The following is a 15,868-nucleotide window of genomic DNA, read 5'->3' as shown; positions in this document are numbered from 1 at the left end:
GGATTATTCTGGTTGGCTGAGACACTTTCTTGGCTGTGGCAGCTGTTCTTGCTGCAAGTTATTTTCTGACAAAGTCTGTTCGTAGGAAGTCAGCAAAGGGAGCTGAGTGTGCCTGATAATCAAATAGATCCTTTAAACATGTCACATGGTTCCAAGTGTGTGGTGAAAACAAACTGAAGTTGAGATTTTGCAGTTGAAGGCAATTTCAAGGTGTTTGTCTGCTGTAACGTCCTTGAATGTTAGAGCAGTTCAGTAAAATCACTGGGAAATTTGCTGTTGAGATAAACAGAGCTAGTGCAGGCCTACTGTATGCTTTTAAAATTACCAGGGAATGAACTATTAGAAACAAGTACTCTTCAGAGTATTCAGTTGCCTTCTGTTATTAAACACTCAGTACAAGCAGTACAAGTGGCATTCAGAAAGATCAGTGGCTGCATTAGATCCAACTTAACAAAATGCAGACACCCTCTTCACAGTACATTAAAGACTGGAGTTGAGGTGCTCAGCAGATCTGAAGAGATGTTCAGGACCTTGCAGGATTAGGCCTGTGGATAGCAGATGTGATACATCCAGCAGCATGAAATGGGAACACCGAATTTAAGGCAGTGATGTCTGGGAAGCTATGCTCTATTTCTGATTGACCCAAAACTATGAATCTTGAGACAAAAAAAACCCGAAGCACTGAAGCTTTACTTTTATTGTTATTTTCCCTGCTGTACTTTGTAGAATAGTAACCAGATTTTATTTGTTTGGATTTTTTTTTTTTGTGGGATCGTATTTTCAAATGTTGGCATTTAAGTTCCATCTGGAAAATATTGTAGTTTCATCACTAAATGTGAGCGTATAACTGTTGATTAATGGCCTTTTGCCCCACTAATTTTAGTTGAGTATTTTCTGTGGACAAGTATAACCCGTTCACCTTTGTTTGATCATAGTGGGTATTTGGAAAGCAAACAAATTAAAATCTGATGTCAAGGTCACTGGATTGTGACAGCACAATCCTTATTGTGTATGCTGTTTTTATGGTCTGTAGATCTGAAACACTCCCCCACCACCTCCACCTTGACCAAAGCAATGTTTCACTTCTACAGAACATTCCCTTTCAGGAGACTGTCTGAAGATGTTTTTAAAGGAAAAATATGTATAGTCTTACTGTAGTTTTGAAACAGGACTTCTGGTGGAATAAAGAGCTGAAAATACAGAGCATGAGCATCTTACCTCAGATAGTAGAAATTATGGGTTTGTGGGTTACAATTTAAGGCACATGTAAGAGGGTTAGTCACTTGTCTTCTATTTAGGTCCACTTCAACTGCACTAACTTCAGTGTCTTTCATTTTCATACCTTTGAAAATTCCAGCCTAAAGTTGATCATTAATTTAAAATCTGAAGAAAAGTATTCTGTATGCTGGTGCTCATTCTAATGATTGACTTGACTGTAATTTTTCATTTTTTAAGTAATAAATGCAAAATATTTTAATATTAAAACCAGTATATTTTTCTTAGCCCTCAAGAGCAACTTCTGTTCAACAGGGAACAGTATGAGCAAAGCAAAGAAGATCTGAGACTGGCTCTAATTGAACTGAAGAAACAGCAACAGGAGATGGATTTTGCCCTTCAGCCTGGTTTGCTGGAGAAGCAAGCTCAGTTGGCAAGTTACACCAAACTCTTGCAGAAAGCAGAAGATCTAACTTCTCAGTTTAATGAATTAGAAAGCCGAGATCACGTACAGAGCTTTGCTGAGAATCCCTGCTTCACAGAGGAATCGTGGTTGGAATTAAAACACCAGCATGAAAATCTGCTCAGCCAGCTACAGGTCGGAACCCTACTCTGTGTTCTTATGAGAATGTTGGTGTAAGAAGTCTATCCTACTGTTTGCCTGTAGGTCTCATTCAACTGACAATTTGATGACTAAAACTAGAAGCAGTGAAAATTGCTTTGTAAAGGGGCAGGGGACTCCTTTCTCTCTCTTACCATTGGAAAAAGAGCACGAGTTCATAGTTTTCACTTCCATTTGCAGAAGAAAAAACATTTAATCAAATGAGAGCAAGACAAGTGTGAAGATAATAGTTTATAGCTTTGCCAGCAGATTCTGATAGCTTTGATATGAAGTATCCATTCCTAGAAATCTCAAGGTCGCATAATTGTTTTCTCCTTTTAGAAGAACGAATGACTTTCTGGATGCTGTTTGTTACTGTTTTCACCCAGTTTAGGTCCATGTGTGTCAGTTAGTGTTGGTCTAATCCTAGAAACTCCTTGATTTTTAGGCTGCAGTGGAGACCTTGGGAAGACATGTTCAAGAGCACCAGCAGTTTCAGGATATGGTGACAGGCTTGAACACAGAGCTAAAAACTGTTTCCGAAAAGCTTGCTGATGGTGTGAGTCCAACAGTGGAACAACCATCCACTGAGCAAAAAGAATTGAAATCACAGGTATGTTACAGGTTTTGCATCATGGAGAAAGTAAGTCCATCCCCTGGGTGTTTGTAGAGATCATCTGATTTATAAAAGATAAGAAAGGATCAAACTGAAGAACCAAGAAACACTTCGAAATCATTAAGTATGTGTTGTATTCCTTTCATCAAGGTAAATATAGACCTGAAATCGCTCTTAATGAAGGTCCACTCTTAGTGGGCTTTTACTGTCAATTAAACAGAAGGTAAAATTGTCCTCGTGTCAAGCACGTAGACTTAATTTGGTTGGTTGTAGATTTATGGGGGGCATAATGAAGAAAGAGATTGTCAAATTTGGTGTTAGTATGTGTCTTCAAATTAGCAAGAGAAGAAGGTTTATGTGAGTGTCAGTGAGCTAAGTTCAGTTGTAAGAAGCGTCTTTCACAGGCAGGTAGACATTCTCCTGCAGTTTGGTGGGCCTGAAAACAGTCTTGTAGCTGTGAGCATAGGTACAAAAAGCTGAAATTGTAGCTCAGATATTGATCACTGCTATTCCTCTACCTCCAGAAATTGCCATACCTTTAACAAATTCAAAACTGAGCAGTAAGAGAGGTAGGAATTATGTTCTTAGAACTTGACTGGGTCGCTGTGCACCTCACGGAATTCTGCCTGTTTGTTTTATTGTTGTCGTAATGCATATTGCTTCAGATGATCACTGCTTGTAAAAATATATGGCTTACTAAATTTTAGTATGTGATTTTCTGCAGCAAATAGGACTTCCTGTACTTCTCAGCTTAGTTTGTTGTTCACAGTAAATATTTATGATTTTTGTGACTGACTTTTGATCTTAGCGTTAAGTATATTGAGTGAATATATGTTACAACGGCATGTTTTCTTCCTGTTCAAAGGAACAACAAGCACCTCTTTGTCAATTTGAAGACATGCTGAAGAAGATTTTGGTTTTAGCAGAAACTGTTAAACAAAACACTTCTTCACCAGGACAGAAGTTTATTGAGGATGAAATTGAAGCACTTCAGAGTGAACATAGGAGTCTTGAAGAAAAACTTGAAAATGTCAAGCAAAAGAAAGAAAATATTTTCAGTGAAGCCCTTGAGTTAAAAGATGATCTCACGGATGGAGTACAGATGGAGAATAAGCTGAAGAGGGAGATGCAGATCATTTCAGATACTCCTATTGCTGCAGAAGAGGGCACCACAACAGCAGAGTTAAGGGAGTGTTTGGAAATGCCTACTGTGAGTATTTTTCCTGACAATAATGGCAGTGGAGAACTGGTTCAAAAGAGGCATGGGTCTTAAATGCCTTTTGTATGTTGCCTTTTGTATCTTGGTTATATTTGTATATTTATTATATTTGTATTTGCCTTTTGTATATTGCATCCTACGTTCTATCCCCCCATTGCATCTTACTATCTATTCAAAACTGCAACTTTCAATTCAAGCACAATCTGCGTGCAACTAGATAAAGCCTCCTTTGTGGGGGGAAAAGTGTGTAGACAGGAAAATTACAGATGTGCCTCTGCCAAAAAATCTTAGTCCTTTCTTTTGCAGTAATTTCAGAACTTAAAGAGTTTCTCATATACAGTTAAGAATTGCTAACAGCTGCTGTACAATATTTTTCCCTGTTTGTTCACATTTTAAAAATAGATTCACTTTTTAAATATTGAAGTATATTTGCAGTAAAACAGCTTTTGTGTTATATTGTTTCTCTCAGGGTCAAGTTGTAATTGGGAGTGTATTGGAGAAAGAGAAGCAAAATGGTTCTCTTTTGGAAGAAAGCAGGGTGTTGTCAGACAGCCCGTTACAAAGTATCCATCAAGGAAAGGACAGATACAGCCAAACTGCTCAGGTACCTGTCTAATATGTTTTAATAGGTGTCAGTGTGAATATATGTGTGTCTGTTCAGTGACAGTGCCTACTTAATTCCTTAAAATTTATGGTCATACAGAGATATATTTTGCTCGTCAGTTAAAAGGAAGGATACAGGCACAAAGTATATTGTGAGAGATCACTAATCTGGAACTGCTGGTCTCTAGATCACCTCAGAATAATTACACCATAAATAACTTCATATGTGGAAAGCTGAAGGAGGAGTCTGGAGAACTCCCTCATTGCTCTGACCATCCATTAGTAGCAGCTGCAGGCAGAGAGATGACCATTGAAATAACTGCCCATAGAGAAATGTCTGGAGCAGTAGAAATAGAAACTGTTTCATAAGATCCTGGCAGACTGATCTGAGCAAGTTTCCCCAAGAAACTGTGTTCGGGTTACCTCCATTCATTAAGCTAAACTGAAGAGCAGGTAGGAAGATTATGGAGCGCAGTGTTCTTTGGTAAGCTTGAATTTTGGACTGCGACTTCTACTGGTTGTAAACATGTTGTGTTTTTCAAACCAGGAGGAAGCTGATAAAGAGAGCCCGGCTATGGATAGATGTGATGGAGTCCAAGAGAACCTTCTGGACAGAGCAGATCTGGAAAGGCATCAGGATGACATTGGTATTGGAAGTGATGAAATAAGAAGGGAAGCAAGTCCAGTGAAGGTAATCAGACATGAAATTAAAGAAGGTGATTGAATTTGAGGGCGTATGTATACAGTCTTGTTGCAAAGGGGATGATACTACTAATAAATAGTAAAAACTTGATATTCTTACCTGATGTGTGGTATACGCAGATTAAATATGCATTAAATTTCAGAATCCTTTCTTGTAAGATTAAAATTTGCATGGAGGGATTGTTTTGTTACTGTGAGCTGCCACAAAGTGGCTTTCTGAGGACATGATATTCCAAATCGCTTGTCTGTATTGTGATGCCTTTAAACCATTTTGTTTGAATACTGTTATTTTGCTTGAGCCTCTTTCATTTATTTAGATTTCTTCTTTACTTTGCATGTATGAGGTTGCATTTGAAATGCTGTGTTCTCTTTTGTGCACCACGATAAAGGAGGAATTTTGACAAAATAGAGCTGGAGCTATGATGTGTGGGAAGAACTGTGTTCTCGTTGGAGATAAAGAGCTAATCCAGGGGTCTTGTTACCATCATTACCTCCCTGAAGAGTTGTTATATAGATGATGGAGCAGGGTGTTTCTCAGGCTTTTAGTTTTAGCAAACAGCACGAGATGCTCAAGGCAGTGTAGCCATAACAAAATGGAGCACAGTGTGCATTCATGAACTTGCTGAGAATTGGGATAAATTAGCTCGTTCTGGGTTGTGGATGGACTGCTTTCAGTACATATCCTATCTGACCTGTAGCCAATAGCCTAGGTGTCCCTGCAGCACAAATAAATTGCCAATTATGTGCTCTCCATCGTGATGTGCTGTAAGTATTTTCCATTCCTTATTTTGTGTATACGTGGCTGTGAATATCCTGCCTGGTAGCTGGTTATGTGCCTAACCACAGACTGTCTACAGTGCAGTGCAAGATTGGAAAAGCCTAAGCCTTTAAAAAATGCATTTGAGACAGCATCCAGGGGTACACAGTTTAAGGTCTTGCTTAGAATAATGAAACATGAACAGCGTAGATCACAGGTAGACCACTTGCAATCTATAATTTTTCTCAAAAGTTATAATAAAAATTCAGCACTGCTTCTTCTAAGTGGTTTTCTTTGCCATAACCTTGTACACAAAAATTTAAGAGATGTAATTGTGGCTTTTCTAATTCACCTATAAGTGTGGGCTTCATAAATATGCTTCTCAAGTATTGTAATTACTACTCAGTACATTTGATTAGGGCTTTTTTGTTACTTGCTTCTTTATTAGTATCATTTTTACAGCAAAAGGAGAAACCTGCTGATGTCAAGAATCAATCCTACGCAGAAGATGAGGGGCAGGTTCAACAGAGCTTGTGCTTGAAGAGTCGAGTCCTGACACCTGTAACAGCTGAGACAAATGGTCTGGAATCTGACCCCCCAGTCTCTACCCATGAGGTAAAACAGATTCTGGTGTTTCAAGTTGCACTTGTCAGAGTTATTGGATTTTTGTTACAGAGGGCTTCAGCTGAAGTTCTGTTATAACTGAAGAAGTAATTACTGTCACAGGGAGATCAAGCTCATTGTGTATAATTCAACTTCATGTCCACAGTAATTTTGAACTTTATCTGAAATACTAGCAACACTTCTTTTATTTTTTTTTTCCAGTGGATCTGTTCAAAAGAGCAGTGTTGGTTTTCCTAACCATCACAATCAGTATTTTATACATAGGCCTTCTCTTTGAGTTGCTGTTCGCTACAAGGTTCTGTGTTACTGTAGTCAGCTGTGATTGTCTTTGCCATCATAAGGAAGGGAGATCAGAAAGCTGAAATCCAAAAGAAAATAGAAAAAGAAGAATTAATTAAGAAGTTGAATGAATAATAAGGTACTTTAATAAATGGCATTACTAAGTGTATTCTTTAAGAATAATGGTGTTTCAGCACAAATAGCCTTACTGAGAATTCCCTGAGATTATTGTTTCTTGTTCACCCTGTCCTTAAAGTTCAAGATGAAGCCAGTTCCAGTCTTTGTTGTTAAATCTATAGGAAAGTCTGCCTTTCCATTGGCAAGTCGTATTTGGGACTTTGCGTAGGGAAAGGGCAGTAGGTTATGCTGGCTTCCTGAAGAAATCTGCATGTCCGGATAAGAAAACAGGATATAGATTTTGGACTACGCCGTGGACAGAAGCCAGAATCATATTTGGCATGTATCCCCATTATTGACAGTTTCCCACAAGCCTGCACTGTGAACAGTGAGTAGCAGAGCCCTGAGTTTATTCCTGAAGAATAGCCCCTGTGTAGCAACCTTCATTCCTCTGCATTCTCAATTTTTCCTCTGTCTCTCACCACCTGATGAGCTGAAAAACTATGGAAAACATTAAAAGCAATGTGCGGGGAGACTGACACCAGCTGTGTATCTGTAGGTCCAGATGAGTGTGAGAGGCTGAAAAGACCCATGTGTGTGTACAGCAGGGAAGGGGAAGACAGGGTAGATAGACCTATGAATTTGACTTATCAGTAGGCTGAAGAGGGTGCAAGGAAGATGTTACTTGAGGAAGGAGTTTCAAACTTTCATGGAGATTTCTTAGCTAACAATGCTTACAGGCCAGAATGACTGCAGAGGTGGGTGGTAGTGATGGGAGGGCTTCCTAGGAGGAAGCAAGAGCAGGATTTAGTCATGGCTTAAACATATGAAGCCAAGCATTGCAAGCAGAAAACTTACCATTTTAGGAGTTCTTCAGAAATAAATGTACTGTTTTGCATTGCAGAAGGAAGGTGCAGCAGGGGTTGATGAGAAGGAACTATTTCCTGGAGTGCAAGTAAACACTGAGTATTTTGAGGAGGAACAAAAGGTCAATGAGCTGAAAAATGAAGTGGCTGAGCTGGATATTGTGCTTATAAATGAGCAACTGAAAGAGCTGGAGGTATGGAAATTGCAAAGCCCATTCCTCACTGTTAATGTAGCGATACACTTACAGAAGTATGATTCAGTTGGGCAGAACAAAATTGTTGCATATTATCTTGACTGAGGTTTGACTCTGTGGTTTAGACAGTTGCGTAACAGGTAATCTACAAACACTGTGCCTTAATTGCAAATATGTCCACATGAATGCCATCTTTTGTACTGATCTTGTGAAGTGTGCCAGTGGGTACACCTGTGATTGCATGTGTGCTTCTGTGATGTGTGCTCATTACATGTAACCAAGGAAGTGTATGTATGTGAATGTATCAGTATTCAGTGCTGAAGCTGAAAGTAGTTAAGATCTTCTTCTAATCCTTCCTGTGATGGGCTTGATTGTAGAATTTACAAACTGAGCTGGAAACGTGGAAAGCAAAATCTTTGTGTCTGAGTCAGGAAACGTTTCCTGATGCAACACGATCAAACGGAGCAGAGCTGCAAACCCCAGAGCCTGTGGTGCCTTGCTGGGACAGGCTGCTTCAAGAACTGGATGCTGTTAAGGCAGTAAAGCAACAACAGTCCTGTTTGGTTAATGAGTACCAGAAAAATCTTTCTGCTGCTCAGTCCTCAATGAAAAATTTGGCAACAGAAAAAGATAACATAAAAATGTAAGTATAATTGTGGGTTTCTGTTAATAGATTGCAAACAAATATGGTCCTTAACTTAATGTTTCTGATACAACTGATGTGGGCTGAATTTCATGCCAAGCTTCAATAATGCTGAGACTCATGTTTTATACATCTCATTAATGTTTGACAGAAAGAGAACTCTCACAGGTTTGTAAAGTGATGTTACAACTGTACCTGGAGTCTTTAAACTGAATTATTACTGATGATTCTCTACTGTAACCTTTTAGCAACATCTACTCACTTTTGTTTTTAGGCAAAACAAAGAAATTGGTTGCTTTGCTAAATATCTGTATGGATGCCATATTAAAATATTTTTGCAAAATATGTCAGATATGAAATATTGTTTTTTCTTTAAAATGAATTAGCTAGGAAATTGGAGCAATATTTCTTTTTCAAGGACTCGTTAATTCTAATTCTTTTGCCAAATTTAGTAACTCATAACTCTGAAAAATTAACTTAATTGATAGAAAGGACACAACAATAAATAACTGTAGTACCAATCCAAAGGTAACCAATGCATGCAAAACATTTAGTACTTTTTATGAGTTAGCCTTCAAAACATGGAACTTGTCCATCAGTCACAGTAAGGTAACACATTAATTAGAAAACTTAAAACGATTTATAAGATTGTTGATTTGCAGATTGGAAAGAACTGAATGAAATTGTATCTGCTGGATGTATTTTAGAAGTGAATTTCAAAATGCTCTTGGAAATAAAAGACAAGCAGATGCCTTCCCCCAGATTAATTCTGAAGGAGTGAGAATTTTGGAAGTTTTTCTTTTAGCCAAGTTTTTTTCTTAATCGAATAGCAATATAAATTGTTGTTAATTCACTTAGACATAACTTAACAGTATTGTTTATTTTTAAAAAGAGAGACAGCTTTTGTTTTAGAAAGTGGCACATTCTGTTGTATTAGTATATGCTGCTGTTTTAAAGAGTACATGTTGGAACGTACCTTTAACTGCAGAGATATCTAGAAATAGCTAACGCTGTGTGGATAAGCAAGAAAGTCATACTGTTATGGTTGTTAGGACACTTGTGAGAGAGCATTAAGAAAGATATATACGTGAATGGAAGTGAATGAATCATCTGTGTGATGAAACTCTCTTAGAATATGTGTAGGTCATGTTTATTTTTTCTTTATAAACCTGTTCATATTTTTGACAGGGGTCCTATGAATAACGCAGTTCTACTGGAGAAAATTAAGGCGTGTGTACAGTCATTACACAAAGAAAGAGATGTTTTAAACCAGCTGAAAACTCAACAAGAACTTTTGTCTCAGCATTTAACGTGCATGGACAAAGTGTTAACTGCAAGCCAAATGAGGCAACTGGAGCAGTGGTGGCAGCACATGGAGCAGGCAGTGCAGAAGAAGCATGATCAGGTGTTGGCAGAAATCAATGAGTTTAACACGCTTATGGATAAAGCACAGGATATTCAGAGATTGATACAAGAACAGTATTTACAAACAGAGTTGTGTTCCTCAGCTGGAGAAAAAGCCAAATGCCCCATAATTTGGACTGCAGAGTTACAGAATATTAAACATGGTCTTTCCCTGTTAAAAAGAAAGATAGAACTGCAGATGCAAAGAATTTGGAGCGATGAAGAAAAGATAGCTCTGGAGAGCTGTATACAGGATTTACAGAGCAAACTGGAAGCTCTGTCAGAGCAATGTACTCCTCAAGATGATGTTCGGATCACTGGTCCTGTTGTGAAGAAACAAGACATAATGAAGAAGCTGAAAGAAAATATTTCATGGGTCAAAGATTCGCTGTCCTCTCTTGATCAGAAAGCAGCACTTTTCCCCTGCGATGTTAAATCCCAGATCAGAAATTGTGAGCTTATGAGGAATGAAGTTCTAGATAGAGAGTCTGTGATTGAAACACTGGGTAATGAGCTCCAGCACATCCTTCCCAACTTGAAGCCAGAGGAGATCTCTGATATGACTTTCCTCCTACAAGCATTACAGAATTCATACAAGGCTCTTGTTTTAAAATCTGTTGAAAGATTACAGCACCTGGAGCTTCAGCTGGAAGAGAGGCAAAGACTTATTGCAGAAGTAGAGAAAGTTCACTGTCAGCTTCGAAATGCAGAGACACTTGGCAAGCCTGATATGAACCAAACCAGCACTTGCTCAGAGTTAATCAGTCAACAGGACATTTTAAAGGAGATTTTAAAGGACATACAAGAGATTGAAGGGCTTATCTCATCCCATTGTGAAGAGAGTCAGGTCACAGCTGGGGAACTGAGTCTATCCGAACAATTATTTTTGATTGACCAATTAAGAAGTCTGAAAAATAGAGCAAGGAAGACACAGAGGCAAATTCAGAGTAAATGTCATGAAGTGGGAAAAAAGATAGAAGTCTACAGAGAGTTTGCAGAAGGAATAACTTCATTGAAACAAGAGCTTAGTGATCTGCAGTGTAGTGAATTGAAACTGGAAGAAGAACTGACGGGGGCCACGCAAGAAGTAAAGAATAAATGCAAAGCACTTAAAGAAAAAGTATTATCCTTACAGTCTAATTTGTCACAAATAATGAAGTTCAAAGAAATTTTTGAATGCATAGGTCTAAATTGGGATTCATTACAGCTGGATGAATTGCATGAATTGCAAACTCAATTTTTTAAAATTAGAAATAAAATTAAAGGGAAGATAACACATTTTGGTAATGTTATTAGGGAATGTGATAAGTTTCATGCACTGCTAAATGAAATCCAGACTATGACATCTGCTGTAAGAAAAGAAGCAAATATATTAAATGATAGATCTAATTCTTCTCCTGCTGAGAATCTTATATCTGCACAGATTCTGCTTCAGACAATTCAACAGATTTTGTGCTTAATCCAGGAGGTAGAAAATCAAATAAACAAAAATGAGGTTTTACACACGCTATTCAAAGAATCAAAGAGGCAAGAAATAAAGAGCCTGGAGACAGATGTTGAGGAATTGAGTCTGTTTCTTCAAAACTTGGTCTCTAGTCTCCAGTATGTAAACAAGGAAGATATCCAGAATGTGGCAGACCATCTATCCCACGCCATAAGGCATGTTCAGTTAGAGCTCCAGCAGCCAATAGTAGTAGACTTGAAAATGATGCAGTATGAAAAGATGCGATGGGAATCAATTCAGAATATGATATCAGCAGAGTTTTCTGCTATTAAATGTATAATGGAAAAAGAGAGGGAAAGTCAAGAAGAAAAATCTCTTGCTGCTGGTGTAGAAACAAAATTAAGAGCGCTGGCAGATCATGAAATACAACTGAAGACAGACATTGCTGCCCGTGTTGTAAGTATATTTAATAAAAGTCTATGTCCATGTCTGTTATGAAACTTATGATTCTTATGTCCTGCCATCCTTTGCTTTGGAATTTTCCAGTATTGGTAGCTCCTTTATACCCCCTGTCCCTATGTTTGAAGGCAATCAGCACCTCTCTATGGCTACACGGGTAATAGAGGGCATTTGCTTTACGAGTTTGGGTCTTGAAGACAACCACGTGAAATTCTGAGAAGGCCATTTGGCCATCCAGAGGAGCACAGCAATCTTTCTTGATTGTTCTTTGTCTTTCAAACACTTTCAGTCTGCTCTGGAGGAGGCATGTAAGGCTGGTGAGCTTTACACCAAGGCTGTTGAGAGGGCTGCCAAGTTCCTTGAGGACTGTGAAGCTGAAGTTCATTCTGCTGCAGCAGAGCTCAGTAGTTCAGAGGACACCTATCAAACCCCACAGTGGATACAAGAAGAGTTCGACTCTGCAAAGGCTGACATAGAGCAGTTGTACTCCAAGCTGAAAAACCTGGTGAAACCAGAAGACAAAATATGTCTGGAAAATACTTTAAGAGAACTAGTCAATAAAAGTTTGGCATTAAAAGAGAAGATTCAGAGAAACGAGGCCGACAAACAGAGGTAGGTTCATGTTCCTAGATCGTATTCCTACCTAGGACAAAAAATGGAGATCTGTTTCTTCTCTTATAGAGCCAGGTAATTCAGCAGAAAGAACTGTTACTTGTTGTGCCTATGTGTGACTTTAATGGAAGGAAAATTAACAGATAATAATTGTATTTCTAAAAAAAAGTTTGAAAAGAATGGAGACTTAAGGGAAGACAGACAATTCTTTCAAGCAGCTCTGGCTGATGTGTTTCATATTCTTACCTACATTTCTTTATCACTGAGATATTTGTACCTGTATCTCTTTAGTATCTCAGATTCTGGAGCTGAAGTATGTAAAAAAACACTAATTGAAGACAGTTTGCCAAATAATTAGTAAGTAATGCTAGTTTAGAAGTTTTTTTTACTTATTGTTCTAGTGGGTGTTATGTTTGCAGAAACAATCAAACATAACAAATTATAATTGGTCTTGTAATTGTTTCCTACAGATATTTGGAAAAATACAAAAGCTATTCCAAATGCAAAGATAAAGTGTGTGATGATCTTAACAATCTGGGAAAGATGCTTGGGAAGTCTTTATCCCAAACACCAATGTCTTATAAGGAGGCTTTGGAGAACTTACAGGAGTGCAAGGTAAGAGAGGATGTGAAGAACTTGAAAGACTCATGCAAAACTGTGATGTAGTTATGCAGGGCATACAATATCAGAGTAGCAAGCAGTGCATTTATCTTGTATTTATGTATATACTAAACCACAACATGTATTTAGGTATCTGTAAGTGGACTGGATTACAATGTGCCATGTAAAAGTACATATTATTCTGGAAAAATCAAACATTACCTGTGCTTTAGTCGGTGTTGCATTTCTGTTCGAATTCCTCATTGCTGCTTCGCAGGACCTGGACTGATCAGATTTCTCAAATTGCTGTTATTTTCCCTAGATGGGAAAGTCAGAGTACTTCTACATCCCCATCCAGGACTCTCTTGCTTTCTCCTCACCATACCTCTGCTACAATGAACCTTTCTGCTGTCTTGTAGTACTCATCGTATTACAGACTCTTCATTTTGTGTGTCTGTAACTAGAGCTCGTTCATTTCCCTTCCAAATAACCATAAAGTAAAAGCAACCTAATTTCTCGTGCGTGCTGTTCTTCTGATTGTTTTGCTTGTTTTATTTCCCTTTTCTCCATAGTCTCAGCCAATACAGAATTCCCTCAGTGAAACTGTATTTAGCCAGTTCAGTGAAGTGATTGCTATTTTAATAGAGGATTCTAATTGTGTTACTTAATGCTTCATTAACACTTCTGATAGGCTGTATTTATTTATTTGCTTGTTTGTTTTTGCATAAGATTTTAGTCTCCAACATTGACTCTGCTGAAGATGATCTTGTGAAGCTAAGGCAGGTCTCAGGAGAGCTGATGAGATTACGCAAGGGAAGTGACAGGGCCCTGGGCAGAATTGTAACAGCACTGTGGGAAAATTGGCTGGGTTTGCTCGAGGCAGCAAAAGAGGTGGAAATCAACTGTGAAGAACTAAAACAAGAATGGAAGTTCATCAACGAGGAGGTGAGTTGCCTAACAAACAGTAAGTTTAGAGGAATGTGATTGAGCTGAGACCCTTAGATAGTAAATCTACCTGTGCAGGACTGAGATCAATACAGAACATTGCTTTTTTTTCCACACTGATCAGCCAATTACCTCCAGACTTTCTTGAACCTGGAGTCAGAAATGATGGGGATGTTTACAGCATACATTGTCTGAACCTGGCATGACTCTGTGTGTGGCTTTGTTCTTTGTTAAAACAAACTCAATGTTTTGCCTCCCATCAGAGGTTCAAGCTTTCTGGATATGCAGTTCCTATTATTTAGTTATGCATATGAGTAAATAAATAATACAACTTATGCTGATGAATTTAAAAAGCACTTGAGCTCATTCTTTGGCATGCTGTTTACTTAGCTGGAACGAGAAGCAATAATTCTTGATAAGCTCCAGGAAGAGCAGCCAGAAAGTCTTAAAGAAAAGGAAAAAGCCACCAGAGAGGAACTGGTAGAATTACTGGATTCCGTGTATGCATTTGAGGAGAACATCAGCAGGCAGCAGCTCCTCTTGCTCTTACTTCTTCACCGAATAAGGAACATCCTGAATACATCTGAAAACATGGAGGCAGAGACTGCCCTTCCTGCCTTATGTGAGATAAAGACAATGCAAGACCGCTGTAAAAAGTAAGTGGTACAAAAGGTTGGTGGGAGTTATAACATGGGATTACTTGTAAGAGCAGCATTTTATTAGATATTGAAGAATATATGAAAGATGTATTGACTTAAAAAAGATAGTGTGCTGAGTCACACTAGTGCTCCATCTAACCCATCTGCTGTCTTCAGAATGGGCAATGAGAGACACTAGTTGGGGGGGGAAGACTTGAGCCTGATCAATGATGTCATGCGGGGCTGCAGCTCAAATGTAGGAGAGAATATTAGTGTTCATGATTGATTTTGAAAGCTTCAAGCTCTAGTGAACTTGAATGAGATGTACAAGTCTTCTACTCTTCTGAAAGTCAGACCTTGCACGTTTTACACTATTTTTACCTTAATTAGTGCCTTAATGACTGTTTAAGATTTACCTCAAATGTTTTTTGCAAATCTGAGACTACAGTCACCCTTCTGCATGCTTTATTTTTTACATGGAAATCTTTGTTAATGTCTTTTTTCTCTGCCATGGCTTTCAGACTCTGAGATTATGAGCTGTTTTCTGGAGCGTCATTCCTGGTTAAATAGCCATGCTGTCTGTTTAGCAATGTCTGAAGACTCACTTTCTAAGAAATTGAAGCATAAAGGGCAGACACTCAGAGATTTAGTTACATAAAATAACATGAAAATACAAGCAAATGTTCTGGATATTTACAAAAAATTCTACATTAGGTGTGGTCTGATAACTTCTACTCCGTAAAATCTAACACAGTGTATTCTTGCTGGAAATCTGTCATAGGTTGTATGAAAAGACTCAAGACCATAAGAATTTGATACAGTCTGAGATTCAAGAGAGGAACAAGATCACTGAAGAAATAAATGCTGTGAAAAATGCATTACAGAATGCTCTATCTGTGCTCTCCCAAGATGCTGTTGGAAAGGCAGCACAGCTAAAGGTTAGCAGTTGCCCTGTGACTCTGTGGGAATCTTTGGAATATATTCTCTTTTATGTTGGGGCTTGAAATTGCTCCAAATAAAATTAGTTGCAAAGTATGTATATCCATATGCATACTGAGTTAAAGAGAATGAGTCTGGCTCAACGGGAAACGATTGGCCTGCCCTGGAATTGATTTGCACTCTTCTTCCTCTACTAGTTCAGTTAGCAGAAGCCTTCATAGATTGCTAAGAGATTCACAACCAGCGTGCCTTTTAGGAAGGACTGCTCAGTGTATACCTTGTGCATTTTCCTCCTCTGCATATCTAACCAGGGCAGCTTTGAATGCTCTGGATCTGATTCCACATAAGTCAATTAATCTGGTAACTGCTTTGAAATTGTGATCAGGACCAC

The 15,868-nt window shown here is 38.4% G+C and overlaps 1 protein-coding gene across 1 annotated transcript in view; it reads left to right on the top strand.

The window, feature by feature from the left end:
* SYNE2 (spectrin repeat containing nuclear envelope protein 2) overlaps positions 1 to 15,868 on the top strand; it is a gene marked incomplete at its 5' end in the record, with an annotated part of 154,318 nt that overhangs the window by 47,821 nt on the left and 90,629 nt on the right. Inside the window, 14 exons of the mRNA XM_079537488.1 lie at positions 1,504 to 1,813; positions 2,265 to 2,429; positions 3,298 to 3,642; positions 4,121 to 4,255; positions 4,802 to 4,945; positions 6,176 to 6,328; positions 7,638 to 7,793; positions 8,171 to 8,436; positions 9,625 to 11,740; positions 12,033 to 12,355; positions 12,826 to 12,970; positions 13,685 to 13,900; positions 14,291 to 14,556; positions 15,320 to 15,476. Coding sequence (XP_079393614.1) covers positions 1,504 to 1,813; positions 2,265 to 2,429; positions 3,298 to 3,642; positions 4,121 to 4,255; positions 4,802 to 4,945; positions 6,176 to 6,328; positions 7,638 to 7,793; positions 8,171 to 8,436; positions 9,625 to 11,740; positions 12,033 to 12,355; positions 12,826 to 12,970; positions 13,685 to 13,900; positions 14,291 to 14,556; positions 15,320 to 15,476 — 4,897 coding nt within the window. The remainder of the gene's footprint in view (positions 1 to 1,503; positions 1,814 to 2,264; positions 2,430 to 3,297; positions 3,643 to 4,120; positions 4,256 to 4,801; positions 4,946 to 6,175; positions 6,329 to 7,637; positions 7,794 to 8,170; positions 8,437 to 9,624; positions 11,741 to 12,032; positions 12,356 to 12,825; positions 12,971 to 13,684; positions 13,901 to 14,290; positions 14,557 to 15,319; positions 15,477 to 15,868) is intronic.

The sequence above is a fragment of the Tetrao urogallus genome (genome assembly GCF_951394365.1).
Source record: "Tetrao urogallus genome assembly, chromosome: 6".
NCBI classification, from domain to species: domain Eukaryota; kingdom Metazoa; phylum Chordata; class Aves; order Galliformes; family Phasianidae; genus Tetrao; species Tetrao urogallus.
Note: the sequence above shows the minus strand (reverse complement) of the source record. Positions and strands in the feature narration are given on the sequence as shown.